A 25,087-nucleotide genomic window follows, 5' to 3' on the forward strand; every position below is an offset into this window, starting at 1 on the left:
AACAAGGATTAAACCTGGACTAAACCAGGGATAAACAAGGACTAAACCAAGACTAAACCTGGACTAAACCAGGGCTAAACAAGGACTAAGCCAGTGGTAAACAAGGACTAAAAAAATAAAACAAGGCTAAACAAGGATTAAAACGAGACTAAACCTGGACTAAACCAGGTCTTACCAAGGACTAAAATAATAAAAAAAATAAAACATGGCTAAACAAGAAATAAACCAGGACTAAACTAGGACAAAGCCAGGGCTAATCAAGCACTAAAACTGAAAAATAGGGAAACAATTTAAACAGGGATTAAACCTGGACTAACTCAGGGCTAAAGAATGATTAAACAAGGAGAAAACCAGGTCTAAATCACAACCAGAGCAGGATTAAACCAGATCTAGACCAAGTCAAAACTAGTCCCTCCTCGCATTTGAGACTAGTTGGCCTGTTCAACTGAATAGTAACGTAATTTAAGCGTTGAGATGTTGATATAAGTTAAAACAAATTACTTTATTTAGAAGCTGGCCTCTCCTTTTCAATTGTGTTTACTTTCTGTAATAATCGATAGACTAGAGGGAATAGACCTCTAAAGTGCCAACCCTGTAGTTTAGATCAGTTTTTCTGTCAAATTGTTCAGCCATAGAGGAGAGGAGAAGAGAGGAGTGAGAAGAGGAGTGAAGGAGGAAGAGAGGAAGAGAAGAGGCAGAGAGGATGAAGATAGAAAGAGAGAGTTAGAGCAACAAAGGAGAGAAAGGAGGAGGAAATAGAGAAAGAAGACAGCAGAGGTAGAGGAGGAAAGACAGCAGAGGGGAGGAGGAGAGATGAGAGAGAGAAAGAGGAGAGAGATATAAAAGAGTTTCGTAATGATTCTTGTTAGTTTGTCAGTCTTTTTGTCAAATTGTTCAGCCTTGAGAGGGACTTTCTAGTAATGCAGGAAATAAGTAGGCACTGAAATGGTCATTTAAGATTCTGAAAAACTGAACAGACAGAAGTCCATCTCCTGATCTCATTCTCTTGCTGTGCTTGAAATTTGGAGCAGCTGCGTCTCGTCCATCAAACATTACAGGGAAACACAAATCAATCTCACCCCTAATTAAACTAACTCTAAATGCAACCTGTGGCCTGCAACTAAAATTCATCTGCTGTGAGGACGGAGAGAAAGGAAGAGAGAGGGAGAGGGAGGGAGACAGAAGAGGAGAGAAGAGAGGAGGGGAGAGAAGAGGAGAGCAAAGAGAGGGGTGAGCAGTGGGAGGAAAGAGAGAGACTGACCAGAGGAGGAGATAGAGAGCGAGAGACTGAGCAGAGGAAGAGAGAGAGAGAGAATAGAGCAGGAGAGAGAGAGACTGGGCAGAGTCAGAGAGAGAGAGAGAAAGACTGAGCAGAGGAGGAGAGAGAGCTGATCACATTAACCTAGCATTAGCGCCGTGTTGATGTGTGAGTCCGTGCTAATTTGATCAAACGTTCAGAATAAACCACACTGAAGAGGTTCCTGTTGATTCAAGCTGCATGAGCTAGATTAGATTAAGAAGGAGGAGCATTCGTCTTCTCTCAATGAGTTTGTGGCTGGAGAGCTGTAGCACCTTTGGACTTTAGCTGTGTACATCCTGGACTATAGCCAGGTAGTCACATGGTTTAAGGGTGATAAAAACATGTTACTTGCAAGGTTAAATGTGATGTACCTCATTCTTACAGTCTTAAAAATGTGAAAAACATAACTAGTTAAATTTAGGCAATTTGCAGTGGTCCACCACGATTAGTTTATAAGCACTTTTCACAACTTTAAGAGACTAAAGCGAACAACAACTAACATGCTTACATGCACTTCCTGATTATTGGACAATCAAATGCTTTCTAATTACAGTCCCTGACAAAAGTCTTGTCGCTTATCCATTTTGTAGAAACAAAAGCTTTTAACCTGACTTTAAATTAATCGATTGGTCTTAGAAATTTCTCATATGAAAGCTAAAACCCTCCCAAATTATGCTCAATATACTAAAATAAATTTGCTTCACTGACGAAAGATTGATCATTTATTGAACACAGAAAGGTCAGATTTTGGCAAGACAAAAGTTTTGTCGCCTACAGAAAATTGAACAAATAATTTACTTCAAATACAAAAATATGTTGCATAATGTCAGTGAATTAAGTAGTGGTGCTGTGAGATCCATATTTAATATCTTGTATGACTTCCATGAGCTTGAAGGACTGCATCCATGCGGTTCGACAATGATTCATACAATTTGTTGATGAAGTCATCAGGAAGAGCAAAGAAAGCAGTCTTACATGCCTCCCAGAGTTCATCAAGGTTTTTGGTTTTGCCCTCCATGCTTCCTCTTTCATTCTACCCCAGACATGCTCAATGATGTTCATGTCTGGTGACTGGGCTGGCCAGTCCTGGAGCACCTTGATCTTCTTCACCTTGAGGAACTTTGATGTAGAGATAGAAGTATGCGATGGAGCACCATTCTGGTGCAAAATTTGACCCCTTTTATGGTTGGGAATGTAAGAGGTAGCTAATACTTCTTGATATTTTAGGCTATTGATATTGCCTTCCACCCTGCAAATGTCTCGCACACTCCCATACTGGATGTAACCCCAGACCATGATTTTTCCGCCACCAAACTTAACTGTTTTCTGGGTGAATCTTGGATCCATGCATGCTCCAGTAGGTCTCCTGCAATATTTGTGGCGGCTGTGATGTAATTCAACCGAGGATTCAACTGAGAAATCCACCTTCTGACACTTTTCCAGTGTCCATCCTTTTAGCAGGCTGTGGGCCTTGGCAAATGCCACACATTTTTTTAATTGCCTTTTGTTTAGTGCTGGTTTCTGTGCACTGATTCGACCATGGAGGCCATTTCGAGACAGAATTCTACAAACTGTTCTGGTTGACACGGACTTGAGGTGACCAGGCCTAGTGGAGCTCTGCTGCAGTGGAAAAGGGGCTGGCCTTGGATTTTCGAATCAACAAACGGTCCTCCCGAGCAGTTGTCTTGCGGGGTCTGCCAGACCTGGGCTTGTCAAAAACATCTCCAGTCTTTTCAGATCTTTTTCTTATTCTTTGTACTTGACGCTGAGACACATTGACGGTGTCATCCACCTCAGCAGTGGATCTGGTCTTCAGCCTCTTGATAATTAACGCTTTGGTCTCAGGGTGGATCTTAGGCATGTTGTCAGAGGTCAAGTTGCAGTTGATGTGAAGGTCTGGTGTGCTGGGGTTCTTTTTATACACACCCACTAATTGATTGATCAGTAACTGATCACAGGTGAGGCTGTAATCTAGGATTGGGTGCATCATATGACAAGGCGACAAGACTTTTGCCTTGCCAAAATCTGACCTTTCTGTGTTCATTAAATGATCAATCTTTTTTCAGTGAAGCAAATTTATTTTAGTATATTGAGCATAATTTGGGAGGGTTTTAGCTTTCATATGAGACATTTCTAAAACCAATCGATTAATTTAAAGTCAGGTTATAAGCTTTTGTTTCTACAAAATGGATAAGCGACAAGACTTTTCTCAGGGCTGTAGATGCAGACAGTACAGCTGACATATTTTGACCTGAAGAGCTGCTTATACAATATATCTGTACTGGGGCAAGACACATTTTGCTCAGATACACAGGGAAAAATGTACTCTATAAGGTTAAGGTACACTTTACTGTTCGTGTCAAGAAATGTGTCCTCTCCATTTTACCCATCCTTCAGTGTCTCTGGATTAAACTTGTCAGGAGCAGTGGTTGAGCTAGTCTTCGTCTTTTGAATTGTGAGTAGTTCTCAAATGATGTCCACAACAGTCATGTATTAACCTGTGAACGGTCCAATGGCCCTCCCCTGGGTCGTCGCCTTTACTTTACAACTTTACAGCAGTTTACATATATTTCTGCGTCACCCACACAAACAATCTACACATCAAATGAAACCTACAGCACTCATCTTTCTGAATATGCAAACCATTTTTACCTGCAGTCACTAGATTACTGACAGAAAGCCCTTTTTACAGAAAAGTCAAAAATGTGGATTTTGAATTGAAGGCTCTGGTTCTGTCAAACATGAACATACTCCCACAAGATTTGGGGAAAGGCGATTACGTACATACACAAATGTTTTCCTGCTCACCCAAAAGTTATTAAAAAATCTGTGTCAGTGAAGCGGCTCACGTCAGTGTCCCACCACTCTTGGCTCTGACTCCTCACACAGACGCTCCTCGAAATCGAAATGGATGAAAGGGCATCTTCCTTCTTGACACACTTCGCAAAATGACTCTACATAAATGTTGACTATGGTTACTCAAATTACTTGAAATAGCCACAAATGCACCAGGAATGAGACGACTCAGGCCATGCTGACTTTCACAAAATGCAACATGTGATGTTGTGTTCTCTTGGGCACATGTGGGTCACTTCGCAGCCGCTTTCTGTTCACATTAGGGATAAATAGCAGTGGCATTTTTGTTGTAATGTGAACAACAATATTGGTATTAGAAAAAATTGGATACAAACAAAAAATCTGATTGGGCCACATACTCTGCAGTGGGAATGTAGCCTTTGAGACCTGTTTTAGTCCTGGTTTAGTCTTGTTTGAGACCAGTTTTAGTCCTGTTTGAGGCCTGTTTTAGTCCTGGTTTAGTTCTGGTTTAATCTTGTTATACTCCTGTTTTAGTCCTGTTCCTAGTTCCGGTGTAGTTCTTGAGGAATGAGGACTTGGAATCTTATCTCTATCTCATAATCCCACACAGAAGCTGGCTTTGGTAAATTGCACCAAACTGCCTGACAATTGAACAGTCAAAGCAGAGCCTGTTGTCTCATTACAGTTGGAACACTGGAGCGCAAATGTGTTGTTTAGACTCAGAAAATACATTTTTTTGTCTCCAAATCCTTAAAAGATTTGTCTGACAATGAGGTTTCTAAGTCTCTTCAAGTAAAACAGAGCTATCCCAACCCCCAACAGTGCACAGAAGTGAGATGGATGGACGCTTTGAGGAGTGGCGCATTATAGGAAGAAGAAGGAGCAAAGATGGCCAAAGGGTGAGCAAAGAGGAGAGGAGGGGGCAGATTAGGAAAGGAAACAAGGAAGGGAGATATCAAGGATGAGAGAAGAAAGTGGTTTTAGCCCCAAGTGTTTTATGGTCCAATGTCTAAAGGTCCTCCAGGGAAGATTTAGTCATGTGTAATTATTTTATTTTGTAGAACTGATTTAATCCTGGTTTAGTCCTGGTTTAGTCCTGGTTTAGACTTGATTTAGTGTAGAATGAGTTGTGTCCAGCCCTATTCATTATTACTGGATTTATGCTGAACAGGTTTAGACCTGGTTAAGTCCTAGTCCTGGTTTAGTTCTGATTCAGTGCCAGTTTAATTGTTGGTATAATCCAGATCTTAGTCCTGTTACATACTGGCTTATTGCGTATCAGCATAGAACACACTGGATCATGTGTAGATATAGATTGCATGTGATCTATGGTACTCTGTGTATGGTCCAAGGTTTAGAGTTACGGGGTTTCTGTCACAGTATATATAAAACTCTAGTTCTAACACTAACACAATTTTTCTGAACACTAACCATTTTTTGAACAACTGAGATAAATGCAGAGAAAATTTCCATCCATCCATCCATCCATTTTCTTCCGCATATCCGGGGCCGGGTCGCGGGAGCAGCAGTCTAAGCAGGGACTCCCAGACTTCCCTCACCCCGGACACATCCACCAGCTCCTCCAGTGGGACCCCAAGGCATTCCCAGGCCAGCCGAGAGACATAGTCCCTCCAGCGTGTCCTGGGTCTTCCCCGGGGCCTCCTCCCGGTGGGACATGCCCAGAACACCTCCCTAGGGAGGTGTCCAGGAGGCATCCTGAGCAGATGCCCGAGCCACCTCAACTGGTTCCTCTCGACGTGTAGGAGCAGCGGCTCTACTCCAAGCTCCTCCCTATCCCTAAGGGTGTGCCCGGCCACCCTATGGAGGAAACCCATTTCACCCGCTTGTATCCACAACCTTGTCCTTTCGGTCATTACCCAGAGCTCATGACCATAGGTGAGGGTATGAACGTAGATTGACTAGTAAATTGAGAGCTTCGCCTTCCGGCTCAGCTCCTTCTTCACCACAACGGACCAATACAGCGACCGCATCATTGCAGACGCTGCACCGATCCGCCTGTCAATCTCACGCTCCATCCTTCCCTCACTCGTGAACAAGATCCCGAGATACTTGAACTCCTCCACTTGAGCCAGAGACTCACCACCCACCCGGAGGGGGCAAACCACCTTTTTCCAGTTGAGAACCATGGCCTCGGATTTGGAGGAGCTGATTCTCATCCCAGCTGCTTCACACTCGGCTGCAAACCACCCCAGTGTCTGCTGCAGGTCCTGGCTCGAAGAAGCCATCAGGACAACATCATCTGCAAACAGCAGAGATGAAATCCTGTGGTTCCCGAACCAGACCCCCTCCGGCCCCTAGCTGCGCCTAGAAATTCTGTCCATAAATATAATGAACAGAACCGTGGTGGTCCCTCTGTATAAGAAGGGGGACCGGAGGGTGTGTTCCAATTACAGGGGAATCACACTCCTCAGCCTTCCCGGTAAGGTCTATTCCAGGGTACTGGAGAGGAGAATCCGACCGATAGTCGAACCTCGGATTCAGGAGGAGCAGTGTGGTTTTCCTCCTGGTCGCGGAACACTGGACCAGCTCTATACTCTCCATCGGGTCCTCGAGGGTTCATGGGAGTTTGCCCAACCAGTCCACATGTGTTTTATGGATCTGGAGAAGGCATTCGACTGTGTCCCTCGTGGTGTCCTTTGGGGGGTGCTCTGAGAGTATGGGGTCTGGGGCTCTTTGCTAAGGGCTGTCTGGTTCCTGTATGACCGGACCAGGAGCTGTGTTCACATTGCCGGCAGCAAGTCAGACCTGTTCCCGGTGCATGTTGGACTCCACCAGGGCTGCCCGTTGTCAGAGAAAATTTTGAAGACAATAAAATGTGAAATTGTCTTGTCATTAAAGATGGGTTATTTTACTTCTATGGGGTTTTAACTGTAATATCAAACATGATCAAACTTAGATCTTACCTTTTATTGTGCAGAAAATGCTATATTTGCCACAAACAATGTATTAACTTTTTTTCTCTTTCGTTTTTTGACACTTTCTGTTTTTGACAACCTTTGCCCTCCACACTAAGCCACACCCTCTTGAAGGCGCTATCACAACACTATATATATATATATATATATATATATATATATATATATATATATATATATGTGTGTATATATATATATATATATATATATATATGTGTATATATATATATATATATATATATATATATGTGTATATATATATATATATATATATATATGTATTTATATATATATATATATATACTTTTTTTTTTTCCTTTGTTTTAAATAGCCATGCAACGTGAACGGTTGAAGTAGGCTTGTGAGCTGAACTTTGGACAGAATTGTGCTGTTAACCATAAGGGCCCAGGAATAGTGCCCAGTATAGATTACTCAAACAAGCATGGTTGACACAGAAAACCTCTTCAGGCACGTTTCTGATGAGGAAACACTGCTAAAACATGGTAGAAAGCTCCAAAAAGTCTTTTTGGCATAATAACCCTATGAAGTAATAATTGTTTTTGTACTACACAATCCACAGCAGTATGGAAGCCGTGACTTACCTCCTAAGGCCTGCTTCATCACGAAGTCCATGTTCTCGAAGTGTAGTAGTCCTGGTTAAATGTGAGGGAGTGTGTGCATGTGCCTTCGATCTGCCACCTGGAGACCAAAGAGAGAAAAACATTGTAGAGACACGTCAAAACAACTCAACAGTCTGCATCTAAACAGAGAAGAAAAGAGGTGAATATTTAGGCTATGAGAGGGGAGGATTTCTAAACTTCATCCAGTTATTTTGAATCCTAGTTTAATCCTGATTCAAGTCCAAATCCTGGTTTAGTTTGGGTATAGTCCTGGCTTGTTCTGGTCAAGTCATGTCTTTTTGATAGAGAAGTCAGAAAATTCTAAAAAATAAAAAAGTAATACACAAATACATAATATTAATAAATTAATACAATTTAATTAATAAAATATCCTGTTATTGTTTCTGGACTGAGATTGATTCCATCTTTCTCTACACTTCCTATTTTGGAGCCAATCAGATGTCAGTTACCACCCCCTCTCTGGTTACTGTAGTTTGAATAGCACTTTAGCACTGCAGCTCTCATCTGTGTGTGTGTCCAGGATTAGTGAGGCTTCTTCAGAGCTTTACTCCACAAAGAAACAACAACCGCACATTTAAAATCGTTTATTCTACATCACTTACAAAGACAATCTGCTCTCACCATTTAATAATCTTTTAAGACACAGCCCACCAGCCTCACTCAAGAGGTGAGTAGCCAATAACTGTACTCAAGTAGAAGTACACAGTAAAAGTTAAAGAAGTGACTCAAGTAAGAGTAAAAAAGTATTTTAACTACATGTTACTCAAGTAATAGTAACTGTATTCATGTAAGATCTGATTTGCAGTTTGAAGTTTGTGTAATTGTAAGGACAAAACTTTAAATAATGCACAAACTCTGGTACTTTCAAACAACAGATCACAAAAATCTGAAACATATATGACCCCAAATCTTCTTGTTAGAGTGCAACCTGTCATTGTGTCCTTAGGCAAGATACTTCAATCACATTGCCTAGTATGAGTGTTGGTGGTGGTCAGGGGAGGCAATGATACAAATTGGCAGCCTCACTTCTCTCAGCCTACCCCAGGACAGCTGTGGCACAAAATGAAAAAGTGCTATATTATGAAACTAAATCATATCTGTGCAAGAAACACAAATGTTCAAATCATTTCATTTTGTCACTTATAGACTTATAGACGAAGAGCTAAAGGCCTTATCAGATTTGGTAATTTGCATTCACACATTAGGCTCTTTAGCTGCTCAGATCTGTGCCACATTAACCACAGTTTCAATGCTTTTTTTACTCCTTGTGAATGTTTTTTCTCACTCTCAGCAGCGCTCCCCGATCCATCTGCTGCCTCTTTCACTCGCTGCATGTGTCACACCTTTTTGCTGACTCAGATCTTACTGTGGCAGAACATTATCCTGACTCCTCCTTCCAGTAAGAAGGTTGTGGGTTAGACTACTGATCACTCAGAGTGGAGTGTGCATGTCCTCCCTGTGCTACTGTGGCAGAGTGCTTATCCTGTCTTCTCTTCTCAGTAATAAGCCTGTCATGAAAACAAATTTTGAAATTTGATATACTACTTTAATATAGATGATAACCAATAATACTGAACACACAATAACCCAAGGACAGATACTATTACTAAACTATTCTAAATCTACAATATTGTTAAGAAATTACGAGGTGCCATATATTAACAGCAGAGTGAAACAGTACTTGGTTTGCTTACGTAAGGAGTCATAGAAGTTATTAATTCAACCTTTTACAGCTTAAATCTTATCGCATAGGCATAGAAATGACCAAAAATGTCCCAGTAGTGCAAAGAAAATGTCGATATAGTCATTATTGTGACAGGGGGTTGTGGGTTGGACTCCTGACCTCTGAGTGGAATGTGCATGTTCTCCCTGTGTCACTGTGGCAGAGTGGTTATCCTGTCTCCTCCTCTCAGTAAGGATACTGTGGGTTAGACTCCTAATCTCTCTGAGTGGAGCCCAGAGAGTGTCCAGAGCCTGAGTTGCGTAAGAGTGTAGTGGGTGTTCTTCTCCATCAGCCTGTTTTATGGAACACCTTATGTAAGTCTGTCGCTGCATCCAGTCAACAACAACACAGTACCAAGTTAAAATGATTTGATATCAACTGGAGTTTTCTGACCAGGCCCCCTCCGGCCCCTGAACCGCCACCTTAACGTGGTGGAGGGGTTTGAGCACCCGAATGATCCTGGGAGCTATGTTGTCGGGGGCTTCATGCCCCTGGTAGGGTCACCCATGGCAAACAGGTCCTCGGAGACGGGTCAGACTAAGAGCGGTTCAGAAGCCCTTCATGAAGAAAAATACAACAAGGCAGTTTACGTCGCCCGGACTGGCGTTACCGGGGCCCCACCCTGGAGCCAGGCCTGGGGTGGGTGCTCGGCAGCGAGCGCCTGGTGGCCGGGCCTTTCCCCACGGGGCCCGGTCGGGCCCAGCCCGAAGAAACGACGTGGGGCCGTCCTCCCGTGGACCCACCACCTGCGGGAGGAGCCATGAGGGGCGGGTGCGGAGAGATCCGGGTAGCAGTCGAAGGCGGGGACCTCGACGACCGGATCTCCGGACATGGAGACTAGCTCTGGGGACATGGAATGTCACCTCGCTGGGGGGGAAGGAGCCTGAGCTTGTGCGGGAGGTTGAGCGTTACCGGCTAGATATAGTCGGCCTCACCTCCACGCACAGCTTGGGCTCTGGAACCCATCTTCTTGAGAGGGGTTGGACTCTCCATTTCTCTGGCGTTGCCCGCGGGGAGCGGCGGCGAGCTGGTGTGGGCTTGCTCATTGCCCCACAGCTCAGCCACTGCGTGTTGGGGTTCACTCCGGTGAACGAGAGGGTCGCGTCCCTGCGCCTTCGGGTCGGGGACAGGTCTCTCACTGTTGTGTCGGCCTACGGGCCAAACAGCAGTGCAGAGTACCCGGCCTTCTTGGAGTCCCTGGGAGGGGTACTAGACAGTGCACCAACCGGGGACTCCGTTGTTCTCCTGGGGGACTTCAACGCCCATGTGGGTAACGACAGTGACACTTGGAGGGACACGGTCGAATGCCTGGTTTGGGAACCACAGGATTTCATCTCTGCTGTTTGCAGATGATGTTGTCCTGATGGCTTCTTCGAGCCAGGACCTGCAGCAGGCACTGGGGCGGTTTGCAGCCGAGTGTGAAGCGGCTGGGATGAGAATCAGCTCCTCCAAATCCGAGGCCATGGTTCTCGACCGGAAAAAGGTGGTTTGCTCTCTCCGGGTGGGTGGTGAGTCTCTGCCCCAAGTGGAGGAGTTCAAGTATCTCGGGGTCTTGTTCACGAGTGAGGGAAGGATGGAGCGTGAGATTGACAGGCGGATCGGTGCAGCGTCTGCAGTGATGCGGTCGCTGTATCGGTCCGTTGTGGTAAAGAAGGAGCTGAGCCGGAAGGCGAAGCTCTCGATTTACCGGTCAATCTACGTTCCTACCCTCACCTATGGTCATGAGCTTTGGGTAATGACCGAAAGGACAAGATCGCGGATACAAGCGGCTGAAATGGGCTTCCTCCGCAGAGTGGCCGGGCGCACCCTTAGGGATAGGGTGAGGAGCTCGGTCACACGGGAGGAGCTCGGAGTAGAGCCGCTGCTCCTACACGTTGAGAGGAACCAGCTGAGGTGGCTCGGGCATCTGCTCAGGATGCCTCCTGGACGCCTCCCTAGGGAGGTGTTCTGGGCATGTCCCACCGGGAGGAGGCCCCGGGGAAGACCCAGGACACGCTGGAGGGACTATGTCTCTCGGCTGGCCTGGGAACGCCTTGGGGTCCCACCGGAGGAGCTGGAGGACGTGTCCGGGGTGAGGGAAGTCTGGGAGTCCCTGCTTAGACTGCTGCCCCCGCGACCCGGCCCCGGATAAGCGGAAGAAAATGGATGGATGGATGGAGTTTTCTGACTGCAGGAAGCACCAGATTTGTAGGAGGGATCAGAGCAAATTAAAACAAGACAGTAGGCCTGTCACAATAACACATTTTGAAGCACGATGCATTGCTTATGAGAATATAGACGATAAACAATAATATTGACACTAATTCTTGCCACTGACAGAAAGTAAGTATTCATCCCTTCACTAGAATCAGTTGGATAAGTTCAGCCCTAGAATTGCCCATCTCTACTGAAAGAAAAAAAGTAGTTGTTAACTTGAAAATTACCACTACATGACGTCACAAGGTGGAAGAGAGCATTTTGAACTTTGGAGATGTAGACAGACTAATAATAAAGTGTTACTCAAGCATGTGTGAATGAAACAATAAGCTTTTGATCAGGTAACAACATTATGACATGGCTTAAAGCTCACAAGAGTCAATTTTGTGTAATATAGGACCTTAAAAAGTATAATTCAGGTATGACATAGACTGCATGTATTTAGTGATGTCAGTTGCTCACATAGCAAAGCCCTAGAGGATGGAAGCTAACTCTGCCATTTAAAAGAGCCATGCCGAAGATCTCTGAGCCAGACTGGTCATTGTACCATAGCCAGTTGAAACGTGCAGAACTGGTTTTGTCCATGTTGTGTCCTAGAGACTCTTGTTTTAGATAACATATCAATTACTATACAGATTTATCGTTCAGTATACGAAAGCTGGGTCAGTATATTTTGGGGCTGAATTTTTATATACATTATAACATAGAGCAGAAAATAGTATAATATAGGCGCTTTAATAATGCATTGGGTTTGACTAATGCGTCTAGCATTATGCTCTGAAAATATAATATTTTTAAGTAAGTCAGAATTTGGAGAGACAATTTTATTTTATGTTTAAAGCAGCTTTTTGCTTTCTTGTATTACCTGAGTCTGTGCTCTCTTATTAAATTATTGTGCAATCAGAGAGCCACCCAGGGGTACTGCCTCCCTCAAACGCTTCAGACAGCATGGACTAAATCAGTGCTAAACCTGAACAAAATGTATACCAGGTCTTTACAGGACTAAACAAGGACTACGCCAGCATGAAAACAGCACTAAATCAAGACTAAACCAGAATTCTTAAGGGCCTAACCACAACTAAACTGCAACTAAAACAGAATCAGAGTATTAACCCTGCACATCTCCTCTGTCCATAGTAACTGAATATTCTCCCCTCCTCCTCTCCTCTTGTTCCTCTGTTTTTAATTTCCTAATCCGAGCGCCGCGTTGGAGCGTGAAGCCTTCCTCTTATCAGACGAACCAGAGCAGAGCCAGGGACTAAACCAGAACCAGACCAGAGCAGCGCAGATCCCAGAGCTTAATTGGAACTTGTTTCCGAGTTTTGGGAATGGGAAGAACATGGAAGTGTCAAAACTATTTATGTATGATGAGAGAGGGAGAAAAGACAACACTGGGACCAAGAACAGGGGCTAAAACAATAATAAATCAGGACTAAACCAGGGGCGGGACCAGGAGCAAAGTACGGGAAAAAGACAGCGACTACACCGCGACTAAAACAGGACTAAACCTGGACTAAACCTGGACTAAACCAGGACTAAACCAGGACTAAACCAGGACTAAACCAGGACTAAATCAGGAACAGGGGGTAAAATAGGGACTAAACCATGACAAGAGCTGTGGTCTGAAACCAGTCCTGAATCTATTCTAAACCAGGACTAAATGAGGAACACGGCCTAAAACAGGACTACACAAGAACTAAACCAGGACTAGAACAGGACTACATCAGGATTACACCAGAAATAGGGACTAAAATGGGGACTGATGCAGGGACTAAAGAAGAACTAAAACAGGACTAAAGCAGGGACTAAAAAGGCATAGAAACAGGACTAAGGAAGGGGATAAACCAGGACTAAAGAAGATTAAATGGGGAAAAAAACATGACTAAAGTATGACTATATCAAGACAAAAAGGGGGATGAACCAGACTAGGTGTAAACCAGAACTAAACCAGGTCTAGACCCGGACTATACCAGGACGGACACAGGAATAAAACAACAAAGGTCTAAACTATGACAGAGCCAGTTCTAAGCCAGGTCTAAACCAGCAGAACCAGGACAGTATGACATACAGAGAGGAGAGAGTGTAAAATGGAAAAGCAGTGGTGTGACGGTATTTAATTTCATTATTTCCACTGGTAGAGCTCAATACGAGTACCAGGCTCTTTTTCATGAGTGCCCCTGTTAAAACTTTGTAGAATAATACAAACAAAAACAAAACAAATATCTATATAGGTCAATTTACAACAGTGGCTCTCAAACTTTTTGTGCTCGCCTACCCCTGAGACATTTAATGACTGGTCTCATACCCCCTACTACGACACACTTGAAGATAATGTCTGTTGACTTTGAGCACACTATGTTACATAATAGTTGGAATATTTGTAATTATATCTGTGATAGAAATGTAAGTATATTCATGTTGTGTCTTTAAATGCATTTGATCTTTGTCAGTCTGCCAGACCCAGACCAGACATTAACATGTGTGAAGGCTCTGTCTCCATCCCACAGGAAACTCGCTGTTGTTCTACCTGTCTAAGTGTAAAAGTTCATTATCATATGGGTGTGAAACAAAAGTCACTCTGCTTTGAAATGTATGTAGCATTGTCATTCTAGTATAAAATAGTCAGAGCTCAGATGCTCAGGGTTGGTCAGGTTGTTGAGACTTGGACTTAGACGGAGAGGGGAACTGGGGGAGAGGCCGGGAGGCTACCAGTCTGTGGCCAGGGCAGGCCTGGGCCCTGTCCTGTCTGTATCTGCTGCAACAAACAATAAACCTTTTTTCCTGTATTCCAAAACTCACCAAGCTTCATAAATGGATTACTTTTCATCTACAACTGTAATTTTTCCACAACAATATCAAAGCATCTGGATCACTTTTAAAGATTTTGGGCAGGCCTAGGAGGTCCAAATAATGCAAATATGGAGGGCTTGGTTTTACTCCCTTTGCTCAGCCAGTTAGAGTACCAGAAGTCCTCCTTTCTCTCATTGCGCTATGAAGTTATTACAATGAGATAATTATAATTTCTTACCTAGATTTAATATAAAATTATTATTATCTGGAAAAAATAAAACTATCAGATCCTGACACACTTGGTTCCATGACACGCAGTGAGAATAGAAGTCCAAGCGTGGGTCACAGGCAAGCCCGAGATTTCACAAGTGTGCCCCCACATCAGACCTCAACACACACCAGTCCACCTTGCACACTGCCTGTCGAGCTATCTCCCCGGCTCAGAGCATTCTGCCTGCCCGGGTCAAAGCGTATCTCCTTGACTTGAAGCACTCTGCCTGTACAGCTTGTAGCTTGCTTTGTTGAGTTTACTGGACTATAGGCTACTCGATATGTCACAGATAAAACTGGAGTACACGTGCAGCAAATTGTTTCATGCTGGAAAACAAATCTCTGGATTGATGCACGAGCTCAAAGATGCAAACTGCTGGAGAATGCTTCCAAAATGTACACAAGGAGGACCGAGCCATGGGTGAGTTCTATTTGATCTTTTGATGCTCTCTTTTCCATCATACCCACTTTTTTTCTTTTTATTCATTAGATGATTAGATTATATTAATTCGATGTAATTTGTTTCATAGTGTTTCATAGAGTAGTAGTACCTGCTTATGCTCAGGGCCACATTTTCAAATGGCACAACTCTTGTTTAGAACACATTGTCCTGCGATTATAACACAGGACATTGATAGATGCAGACTCGTGGTCTTGGGTAAAAACAGACAGACAATATAAACATAAAGAGATCGTGCGATATGGCCATCTTCTGCTGTGCGCCATCTGGAAGCTGAGGCCCCATATGTCAATTCTCGTGCCCCTGGTGCTATACACTTTATTTGCATGCAATGATAATTTAAGATTTTTGAGGGAATTTTGAATTTCAATAAAATTTTGCTGCAGTTTTAAAATTACCTTATCAGCAGAGGGAGCACTTGCATACAAAACAGCATTATCTTCATATACACTCACCTGAAGGATTATTAGGAACGCCATACTAATACGGTGTTTGACCCCATTTCGCCTTCAGAATTGCCTTAATTCTATATGGCATTGATTCAACAAGGTGCTGAAACATTCTTTAGAAATGTTGGCCCATATTGATAGGATAGCATCTTGCAGTTGATGGAGATTTGTGGGATGCACATCCAGGGCACAAAGCTCCCGTTCCACCACATCCCAAAGATGCTCTATTGGGTTGAGATCTGGTGACTGTGGGGGCCATTGTAGTGCAGTGAACTCATTGTCATGTTCAAGAAACAAATTTGAAATGATTCGAGCTTTATGACATGGTGCATTATCCTGCTGGAAGTAGCCATCAGAGGATGGGTACATGGTGGTCATGAAGGGATGGACATGGTCAGAAACAATATTCAGGTAGCCCGTGGCATTTAAACAATGCCCAATTGGCACTAAGGGATCTAAAGTGTGCCAAGAAAACATCCCCCACACCATTACACCACCACCACCAGTCTGCACAGTGGTAACAAGGCATGATGGATCCATGTTCTCATTCTGTTTACGCCAAATTCTGACTCTACCATTTGAATGTCTCAACAGAAATCGAGACTCATCAGACCAGGCAACATTTTTATAGTCTTCAACTGTCCAATTTTGGTGAGCTCGTGCAAATTGTATCCTCTTTTTCCTATTTGTAGTGGAGATGAGTGGTACCCGGTGGGGTCTTCTGCTGCTGTAGCCCATCCGCCTCAAGGTTGTGCATGTTGTGGCTTCACAAATGCTTTGCTGCATTCCTCGATTGTAACGAGTGGTTATTTCAGTCAACGTTGCTCTTCTATCAGCTTGAATCACTCGGCCCATTCTCCTCTGACCTCTAGCATCAACAAGGCATTTTCGCCCACAGGACTGTCGCATACTGGATGTTTTTCCCTTTTCACACCATTCTTTGTAAACCCTAGAAATGGTTGTGTGTGAAAATCCCAGTAACTGAGCAGATTGTGAAATACTCAGACCGGCCCGTCTGGCACCAACAACCATGCCACGCTCAAAATTGCTTAAATCACCTTTCTTTCCCATTCTGACATTCAGTTTGGAGTTCAGGAGATTGTCTTGACCAGGACCACACCCCTAAATGCATTGAAGCAACTGCCATGTGATTGGTTGATTAGATAATTGTATTATCGGTCCATTGTGGTAAAGAAGGAGCTGAGCTGGAGGACGAAGCTCTCGATTTACCGGTCAATCTACGTTCCTACCCTCACCTATGGTCATGAGCTCTGGGTAATGACCGAAAGGACAAGATCGCGGATACAAGCGGCTGAAATGGGCTTCCTCCGCAGAGTGGCCGGGCGCACCCTTAGGGATAGGGTGAGGAGCTCGGTCACACGGGAGGAGCTCGGAGTAGAGCCGCTGCTCCTACACGTTGAGAGGAACCAGCTGAGGTGGCTCGGGCATCTGCTCAGGATGCCTCCTGGACGCCTCCCTAGGGAGGTGTTCTGGGCATGTCCCACCAGGAGGAGGCCTCGGGGAAGACCCAGGACACGCTGGAGGGACTATGTCTCTCGGCTGGCCTGGGAACGCCTTGGGGTCCCACCGGAGGAGCTGGAGGACGTGTCCGGGGTGAGGGAAGTCTGGGAGTCCCTGCTTAGACTGCTGCCCCCGCGACCCGGCCCCGGATAAGCGAAAGAAAATGGATGGATGGATGGATGGATGGATGGATAATTGCATTAAGAAGAAATTGAATAGGTGTTCCTAGTAATCCTTTAGGTGAGTGTAAATGCAACCAAATTGCAACCAATGGAAAGAACAAATATAGTTAAAAAATATCAGGTTCAACACTTTGGGGCACTCTTATGCTTAAAGTTAAAAGCAATTTATTCCACCCATTGGCTACTTCTGCATGGGTTCTGTTTGAAAGATAATTTTGCAGCCAATGACATGTAGCGTTGTCAAATCCAATATGTTTCAGGCGATTCAAAAGGATTTCATGATGATGACATCCGGTGGCGCTGCGCTGTGGCGACCCGGGTCCTGCTCTGCAGCTTGTTTCTTGTTTCTGGAACTTTAATAGAGCCCAGTTCTGTGTGTTGTATGACTGATAACAACAGTTCATTATGTATTGTGGCCTTAAAATTTCTGGAAATTGAGTGGTTGCTATCACGACCGGGTTGGAACCGGCTGGAGCGATGAGGCTACTGGTTGGGTTGCTGCTGATGCTATGGGTGGTTGACGAACTTCTGTGTAAAAGTGGCACCCACACTTTATCGCAATGTGCTACACCTGGCCTACACTAGAGACTTTCTGTTGGTCCTACAAGATGCAGTGTGCATCATCCCGAGTGGAATACCCGAGGAGTTGTTATGGAAAACAACAATCAAAGGGACAAGACGACGGAGGAAGCGAGGCAGACGCGGAGGTGTGAGACAGCGGCTCCGCAGAAGAGGTAACAGACCCCCGCTTCCCTCTATGATCCTGAGCAACGTTCGCTCCTTAACAAATAAAATGGACGAGTTACGTCTTATTAGTCGTCACTGGTATGAACACTGTGAGTCGTGCGTCATGGTGTTTACGGAGACGTGGCTCCGGCCGGACATACCAGACCACCTGCTACATGTGGATGGTTTTTCTTGTGTCCGTGCGGACAGGACTGCATCTTCGGGGAAATCTAAAGGCGGGGGAATTTGCGTTTATGTTAAAAATGACTGGTGCAAGCAAGTTACTGTCCGGGAGATGTCGTGCACTCCCGATTTGGAACTATTGTGCTTGTCTATGTACCCCTTCTATCTACCAAGGGAATTTGTTAATGTTGTCATCTGCGCCGCGTATATACCCCCCAGTGGAAATTCCGCAAAAGCTGCTAGCAATCTTTCAGAATGTATCCACAAACAACTCCAGTGCACACCAGAGGCACCTGTATTTATCCTTGGAAACTTTAATCATTGCCGTCCGGAGCTTGTGCTTAATGGTTTTTATCAATACATTAAGTGCAGCACTCGCAAGGACAAAGTTCTGGATAAATGCTATGGCAACATAAAAAATGCTTACAGGGCCCAATCCCTCCCACCCCTCGGAAATTCTGACCATGCTACTGTCCACCTTATGCCCACTTATAGTACGATGCTTAAGGCATCAAAGCCACAGAAGAAGACAATGCTGCAATGGTCTGAGGATAGTGTGGAAGCTTTGAGGGGCTGCTTCTCTTGTACAGACTGGAGTATTTTTTACAGTCTGGACTTAAATGAAGCCACAGAGACAATGACAGACTATATAAACTTCTGTGTTGACACAGTTGTCCCTAAGAAGACTATACAGCACTTTCCAAATAACAAGCCCTACATTACAAAGTAGGTTAAAACCGGTATCAGGGAGAAGAGGGCTGCATATAGGGACAGGGACATGGTGCACACGGCCACAGCCCAGAAAGAAGTAAATGCAATGATTAAACATGCACGAGAAAAGCACAAAGTCACTTTAGAGGGAGCTTTTAAGTCCCACGACAATAAAAAGGTGTGGGACCTAATGAAAAAAATGACCCACATGACAGTAAGCAAGACTCAGTTAGAGACTGTCAATGACGAGGAATGCGCTAACGATCTTAATGACTTCTTTTTAAGATTTAATGACCAAAATGATTGTGACACTGTTTTAAAATTTGATCACGATGGTTTTGAGCACTGTGATAGTTTTAACATTGATTTGAAATGCATACAGTCTGCTTTTAGCAAAGTGTGTCCCAAAAAATCTGCCGGTCCGGATGGGTTGTCTGCTTTTTTAATCAGGAGCTGTGCACAGGAACTGTCTGAGGCCTGGTGTCCAATCTTTCAGTCTTCTGTTGAAAATTGTACTGTTCCTGATCTGTGGAAAAAGTCAAAAATAGTACCAATTCCAAAAACAGCTTGTCCAAGCTCAAGTAGCCCTAACGAGCATTGTCATGAAATGTTTTGAAAAGACTAAAATCTGAAGTTTCTTCTGACCTTGACCCATTGCAATTTGCATACAGACAGGGCCTTAGCACAGCTGACGCAGTCATCAGTCTGTCGCACCTGATCTGTAAACATTTGGAATCTCCTGGGGCTTATGCAAGGGTCTTATTTGCAGATTTTAGTTGTGCATTTGACACTGTACGGCCGAATCTTCTTGTTCAAAAACTGTTTGACTTGAATGTAAGCCCAGCACTTGTGAAATGGTTTTACTCTCTTTTAACAAATAGATCACAACAAGTGAGGGTTAACAGCACATTATCTAGAGCAAAAAATTGTAGTACAGGTGTGCCACAAGGTGCAGCAAGTTCACCCATTTTGTTCACCCTGTATACAAATGGATGTCGTAACAGTCAGCCAGGAAACAAAATCATTAAACTTTCAGACGACACAATTATTGTGAGTCTTCTTCAAAATGGCGACTGTATTTCCACCTACCATCAGGAGATTAGCTCTTTTCTGTCTTGGTGCAGTGAGCATCACTTAACCTTAAATGTGAATAAAACTAAGGAGATGGTGTTTGACCCTCGAGCTCTGCAGATCCATCATCCTGTTGTTATTGAAGGTCGACAAATAGAACAGGTTGCATCTTTTAAGTATTTGGGTGTGTACGTTGACAACCTGCTCAAATGGAATGCACATGTTGATTTTCTTTGTTCCAAGCTGTCTCAGAGGCTCCACTTTTTAAGGAGGCTGAAGCTGTTTGGTGTGAGCACAAAAATCATGACCTGTTTTTATAATGCTGTGTTGGAGAGTCTGATCCGCTACAGTATGGTTGCCTGGTTCGGCTCTCTAACTGTCCAATGTAAAACTAAACTTGGAAAACTGATAAATAAGGCCATGAAGGTGATTGGCAGGAAAGAGTTCCCTTCTCTGCAGGACATTTTTCAAAACTCTGTGCTCGCTCAGGCCAGACAGATTGTGGGGAACCCCTCTCACCTGTTGCATGGGGAATATGAAATGCTTCCATCGGGCAGGCGCTATCGGGTGCATAACTTTAAGAGTAACAGATACAAATTCTCATTTGTGCCCATGTCTGTTACACTATTGAACAAATCTGAACAACAAAGGCGCACTTAGTCACTTTATTTTCAGTGGTACAAAAACTGCCTGTGCAAAAATTTTGCAATTATGGGCTGGTGAAATAATTATTTGTGAAATGGGGCTTGAGAAATAACTTGGACACTTTATGGTTGTGCAGTGCAAAAATGGACTATGGACATTAATGGCACATGTATCTTGAGACTGTTGTGTATGTGTGAGTGTAACTGTGATTTTAAGCTGCGGGCAGTGAGCCCAAGACAAATTTCCCTTTGGGACAATAAAGTTTATCTTAATCTTAATCTTAATCTACTGAATCAAAAGATATAGTTAAATCAATAAATATGTGATGATGAACAACTCCATCACAATCCCTGTCTGTCCTGCCCCTTTTTGTTCTTTTTCCCCTCCCTTCTGAGCCTGGAGCTGGGGCAGAGATCTTGGCTCCTCTCATCCACATCTGGAGCAAATCTACAATCAGCTGCACCTGGGGAGAATAAGAGGAGCCCAGACCTAACACTCAGCGCCAGATCATCCGCGTATCCCTGTGGTACTCCCTGCTTGGCTCAGTTCATGTGTTTTCACTTTTTGACTTTGCTAAACTGGATACTTTTGCTCCTCACCAGATCCCGCTCCCTGGACCCACTCAGCTCTCCCGCCTCCGACCCTGTTCTTCTCTACCGGTACTGTTCGTCCCATCTCACTCTCTGCTACTCACACTCAGTCCTTGGACCATGGCCAACACCCCGCTCCCGACTCACCGATTGATCTACCGTCAAAGTGCAAAAAGCACTTGCACTCCTGTAAATAAACACTGTTAAACCTTCCCCGAGTTCTGTCTTTTTGGCCCCTGCTGTCAGACGTTACGACAAACTCTAACTGTAAACATGAGACTTTGTTTTATGCTCCACTGAAGTCTTTGTAACAGAATGACAGTGTTTTCTATTTTTCATCATTGTATTGTATACATTTGAATTCTGTACAGGGACCATATTCTACTAAACTATACAGCATGACAGCAGTACAGTATGTTTTATTTTTTTTTTTTTTGTTTGCATTGACCATCTTGTGCTTGCTAGAATAACTGAAGCCTACATGTCTTCATAGGCCCATATTGAAGCGTGCTAATCTCCAGAGTGCTGTGTGGGAGGTACTGTTTCTTTTTCATGGCAGATTAACAGCACAGCGCCGTTCAGATACAGTTATAACAATACCACAGTACAACCATAGGCTACAATTCTCCTATAAAGGCTATACTTAAACAGTTGAGACTTCTATGTTAGAATTTTTGGTTTGGTTGGCAATTTTTGGACCAACATTGCCACAATATTAGGTCATACAAGTTGGGTCTAATTCTTCTCCATGTCTCTGTGTCGAGCTAAGGGGATATAATGCAAAATCGACTTTTAGGAGCTCTCTACTATGTCATAACTCCCTTATTAAAAACATGCCTGAAGAGGATTTATATGTCCTCCATGCATGTTTGAGAAATTTTGTGATATTTTCCAGGCCCTATTCGAATCCTCCTTACAGTTAACAATATGATTCTGTCCAAAGCTCAGCTCAGCCTATGTTACCCATTCTTCCACACAGCTTTTCCAGAAGTATACAAAAGCAGGATACAAAACAATTTCACAAACCTGATGAGATGATCTATAACTTAGCCTGGTAGTGTTAACTGCTTGTCTTCATTCATAGATACTGTGGAATATTCTTATGTAGACCAAGCATTTCCATTAAGATAAGCAGGTTTGATAAGGTTAAGAAAGAAAAGTTACATAGTGCAACTTTATTGGTGGTTTTCAGATTCTAGAACATGATACCATGGTCTCAGATGGGGGCAGAAGACAGATTTCCCTATTGATTACATTGTACTTTGTCATGGAATATCCAAAAGGTAAATTCACAAATGTTGAATCTGTTCATTTCTATTAGTGACTAAACCTCACTGTATTACAACAGAAATCTGCATTTTAACAATATAAATTTTGTCTGCCCACATCTGTATTAAATTTAATTGTCTTGTAGAATATGAACTCATCTGAAATGTAGTAATTGTGAACACTGTTTTATCAGGTCAGCACACTGACCACTGATCATGTGACACATTTACTAAACAGGAAGTGTATTGGTAAAGTGAGACAAATTGATGTATGCTTTATTAAATATTCATGAGTCCTTCTCCTGTTTCCTCTTAAGTGGTTTACCACATCACACTGTAAAGTGCACAAGCAATGCATCTGTATTTGGTTGGTTTGACTTTATTTTCAATTAGAGCGAGATCTTTGAATATGTGTAATGCTCTTTTTTTAATAATCGCATTTCCTTCATTGACTCACTGACTTGGCAGCTGGTGTCATCAACATTCCTTGGGAGTGTGATGCTAACTGGAGGTTCTGGTTCTGTGTTAAGATCTGTTAATCAAGTTAGACTTTAATCTGAGCTTTGTTTTACGGCTATCTGACCAGAAAGAAATGACTGAGCTGGAACTACAACAGGTGAGCTGATGTGTGCTGTTAAACAAGTCTCTCTGAAATAGCATTACAGAAATGCCATACTGTGGAACACTAAAGGTAAAATAGGAACAGATTAATGGAGATAAGTAGATGCATAGTGCACCTTTGTCAAATAAAGTTTGTGGTTTAGGGTAACTACAAAATACATATTGAAACCAACAACAGCAATATTAAAACACGACTACAAATCTTGGGATGACAGTGGCTCAGTAGTTAAAGTGAAGTCCCCCACCCCAAAGGTCAAGATTGATTCCAGGTTCAGAGCAAGTTCTGTCATTATTCCTTTACACTTCATTCACATTACCTAGTATGAAAGTGATGTGTGTGAGTGTTGGTGGAGAACAGAGGGGCTGATGATGACTGGCAGCATTTTTTTTTTTGGAAGTGGAGCAGGACCAAAGCTGTGGTCAGATTATCCTCTCCTCATATCTTTAACCAAATGAGCCAGAATCAGTCTGAGTTCACTCCATCACAACTGAATTAAAGCTGCCATTTTGAATCCAGTGCCATTCATCACTGTGGATACCATGCTATATTAAACCCACATTACGCATGATGAAATATGCAGCCACTAATGAACTTTTTTTTTTTTGTACTTCTGAGACTAAGCAGGAAGGTGTCATAGTGGCAAAGTGGTTAACACACTGGTTTCACAGCTAGAAGATTCAGGGTAAGACAATAACTTATAGATAAATACAATATTGCTATTAGAAAATGTAATGTCACAGTTGTATTACGATATATAATCCATACTGATCTCTCTGTATTTTTAATACAGAGGAGTCAGTGTGGTCACCACGCCCTCAATTGCATCTCAAGTCAGAGCCAACCATGATCGACCGCCCAATTAGATTTGTTTATTTCAGTGACGCATGTGAAACAAAGGAGCTCGTTGGCCACCTAATTTATAAACAAGATCACATTTCTCTCTGGTATTTTCAAAGGATACACACACGCACACACACACACAAAACTTAATTGGTGCAAGAAAGGGAAATGTTCAAACCATTCAATAAATATGAACCAATGTTTTTTTTTTTTTTTTTTCATGACCGATGCAATATAAATTGTTTAGAATCAAGAGAAACTGATGGCCAATAAATTGCCAACATTTTTGGGCCAAGATGTAGGGCCGAATTTGGTCATTTTCCTCACATTCTAGCATTTGAATGTACAAACTCACTCACAGCCCCACAAACCTGAGAGAGCTGTACAGACATGTTTTGTGCAGTTATCTCTACTAAAGCGTTCAGGTAAAGCTTTATGCATATTCTTGAGGCAGCAGGTCAGCCAAAACAAAATATTGGCCTGTGCAGGGCATTTAAGGCCAATAGCCTATTTGCTAAAAAGTGCAAATATTGGCCTGTTATATTGGCTAACAATACATCGATCTACTTCTAATTTAATATTGTCAGCATAAAGCTTTTGTCAGTTGTAGACTTAATCATAGCCGGAACCAAAACTTTTAGTACGAGTATTATTACACTATAGAATATATCACTCAAGTAGGAGTAAAATAAACTACTCAGAGAAGTACAACCGTATTAAAAAGTGACTCAAGTCAATGTAACCAACTCTGACAATAATCGACAGTTACTAAAAACCTTTAAATAGAAATGTCAGTTTTTCAGCTACTTTGGGCCATGAGACAGGCCTGGTTCTAGTTTTACCTCCATCAGGGATCATAAATAATTCAAACCAATTCCAACCCTCATTATTGATCTATATTAAACAAAATGATGACTTATTAGATCATGAAATATGCAGAAGTGAATGATCTGTTGGTGGATTTTTGAGGGTGAAAAACGGTGTCACGTGATGCGCTGTGCCTTGCAGTCAGCATGGAGGCAATAATTTCTCAGCATAAATAAATGATGTTGTCAGAATGGGCCCAAAGAGAGGTACAGTATTATTAATTCATCCATCTCTCTGACCACACGATTTATGGACTTCAGCTGCAATTTTTTTACTTCC

General features: G+C 43.1%; 1 protein-coding gene across 1 annotated transcript in view; it reads right to left on the minus strand.

Annotated features, from left to right (window-relative positions):
- Positions 1 to 25,087, minus strand: part of cplx2b (complexin 2b) — a 122,487-nt gene that overhangs the window by 33,371 nt on the left and 64,029 nt on the right. The window contains exon 2 of the mRNA XM_055224956.1: positions 7,656 to 7,752. Coding sequence (XP_055080931.1) covers positions 7,656 to 7,686 — 31 coding nt within the window. The 5' untranslated portion in view covers positions 7,687 to 7,752. The remainder of the gene's footprint in view (positions 1 to 7,655; positions 7,753 to 25,087) is intronic.

This window comes from Periophthalmus magnuspinnatus, chromosome 10 (genome assembly GCF_009829125.3).
Source record: "Periophthalmus magnuspinnatus isolate fPerMag1 chromosome 10, fPerMag1.2.pri, whole genome shotgun sequence".
NCBI classification, from domain to species: domain Eukaryota; kingdom Metazoa; phylum Chordata; class Actinopteri; order Gobiiformes; family Gobiidae; genus Periophthalmus; species Periophthalmus magnuspinnatus.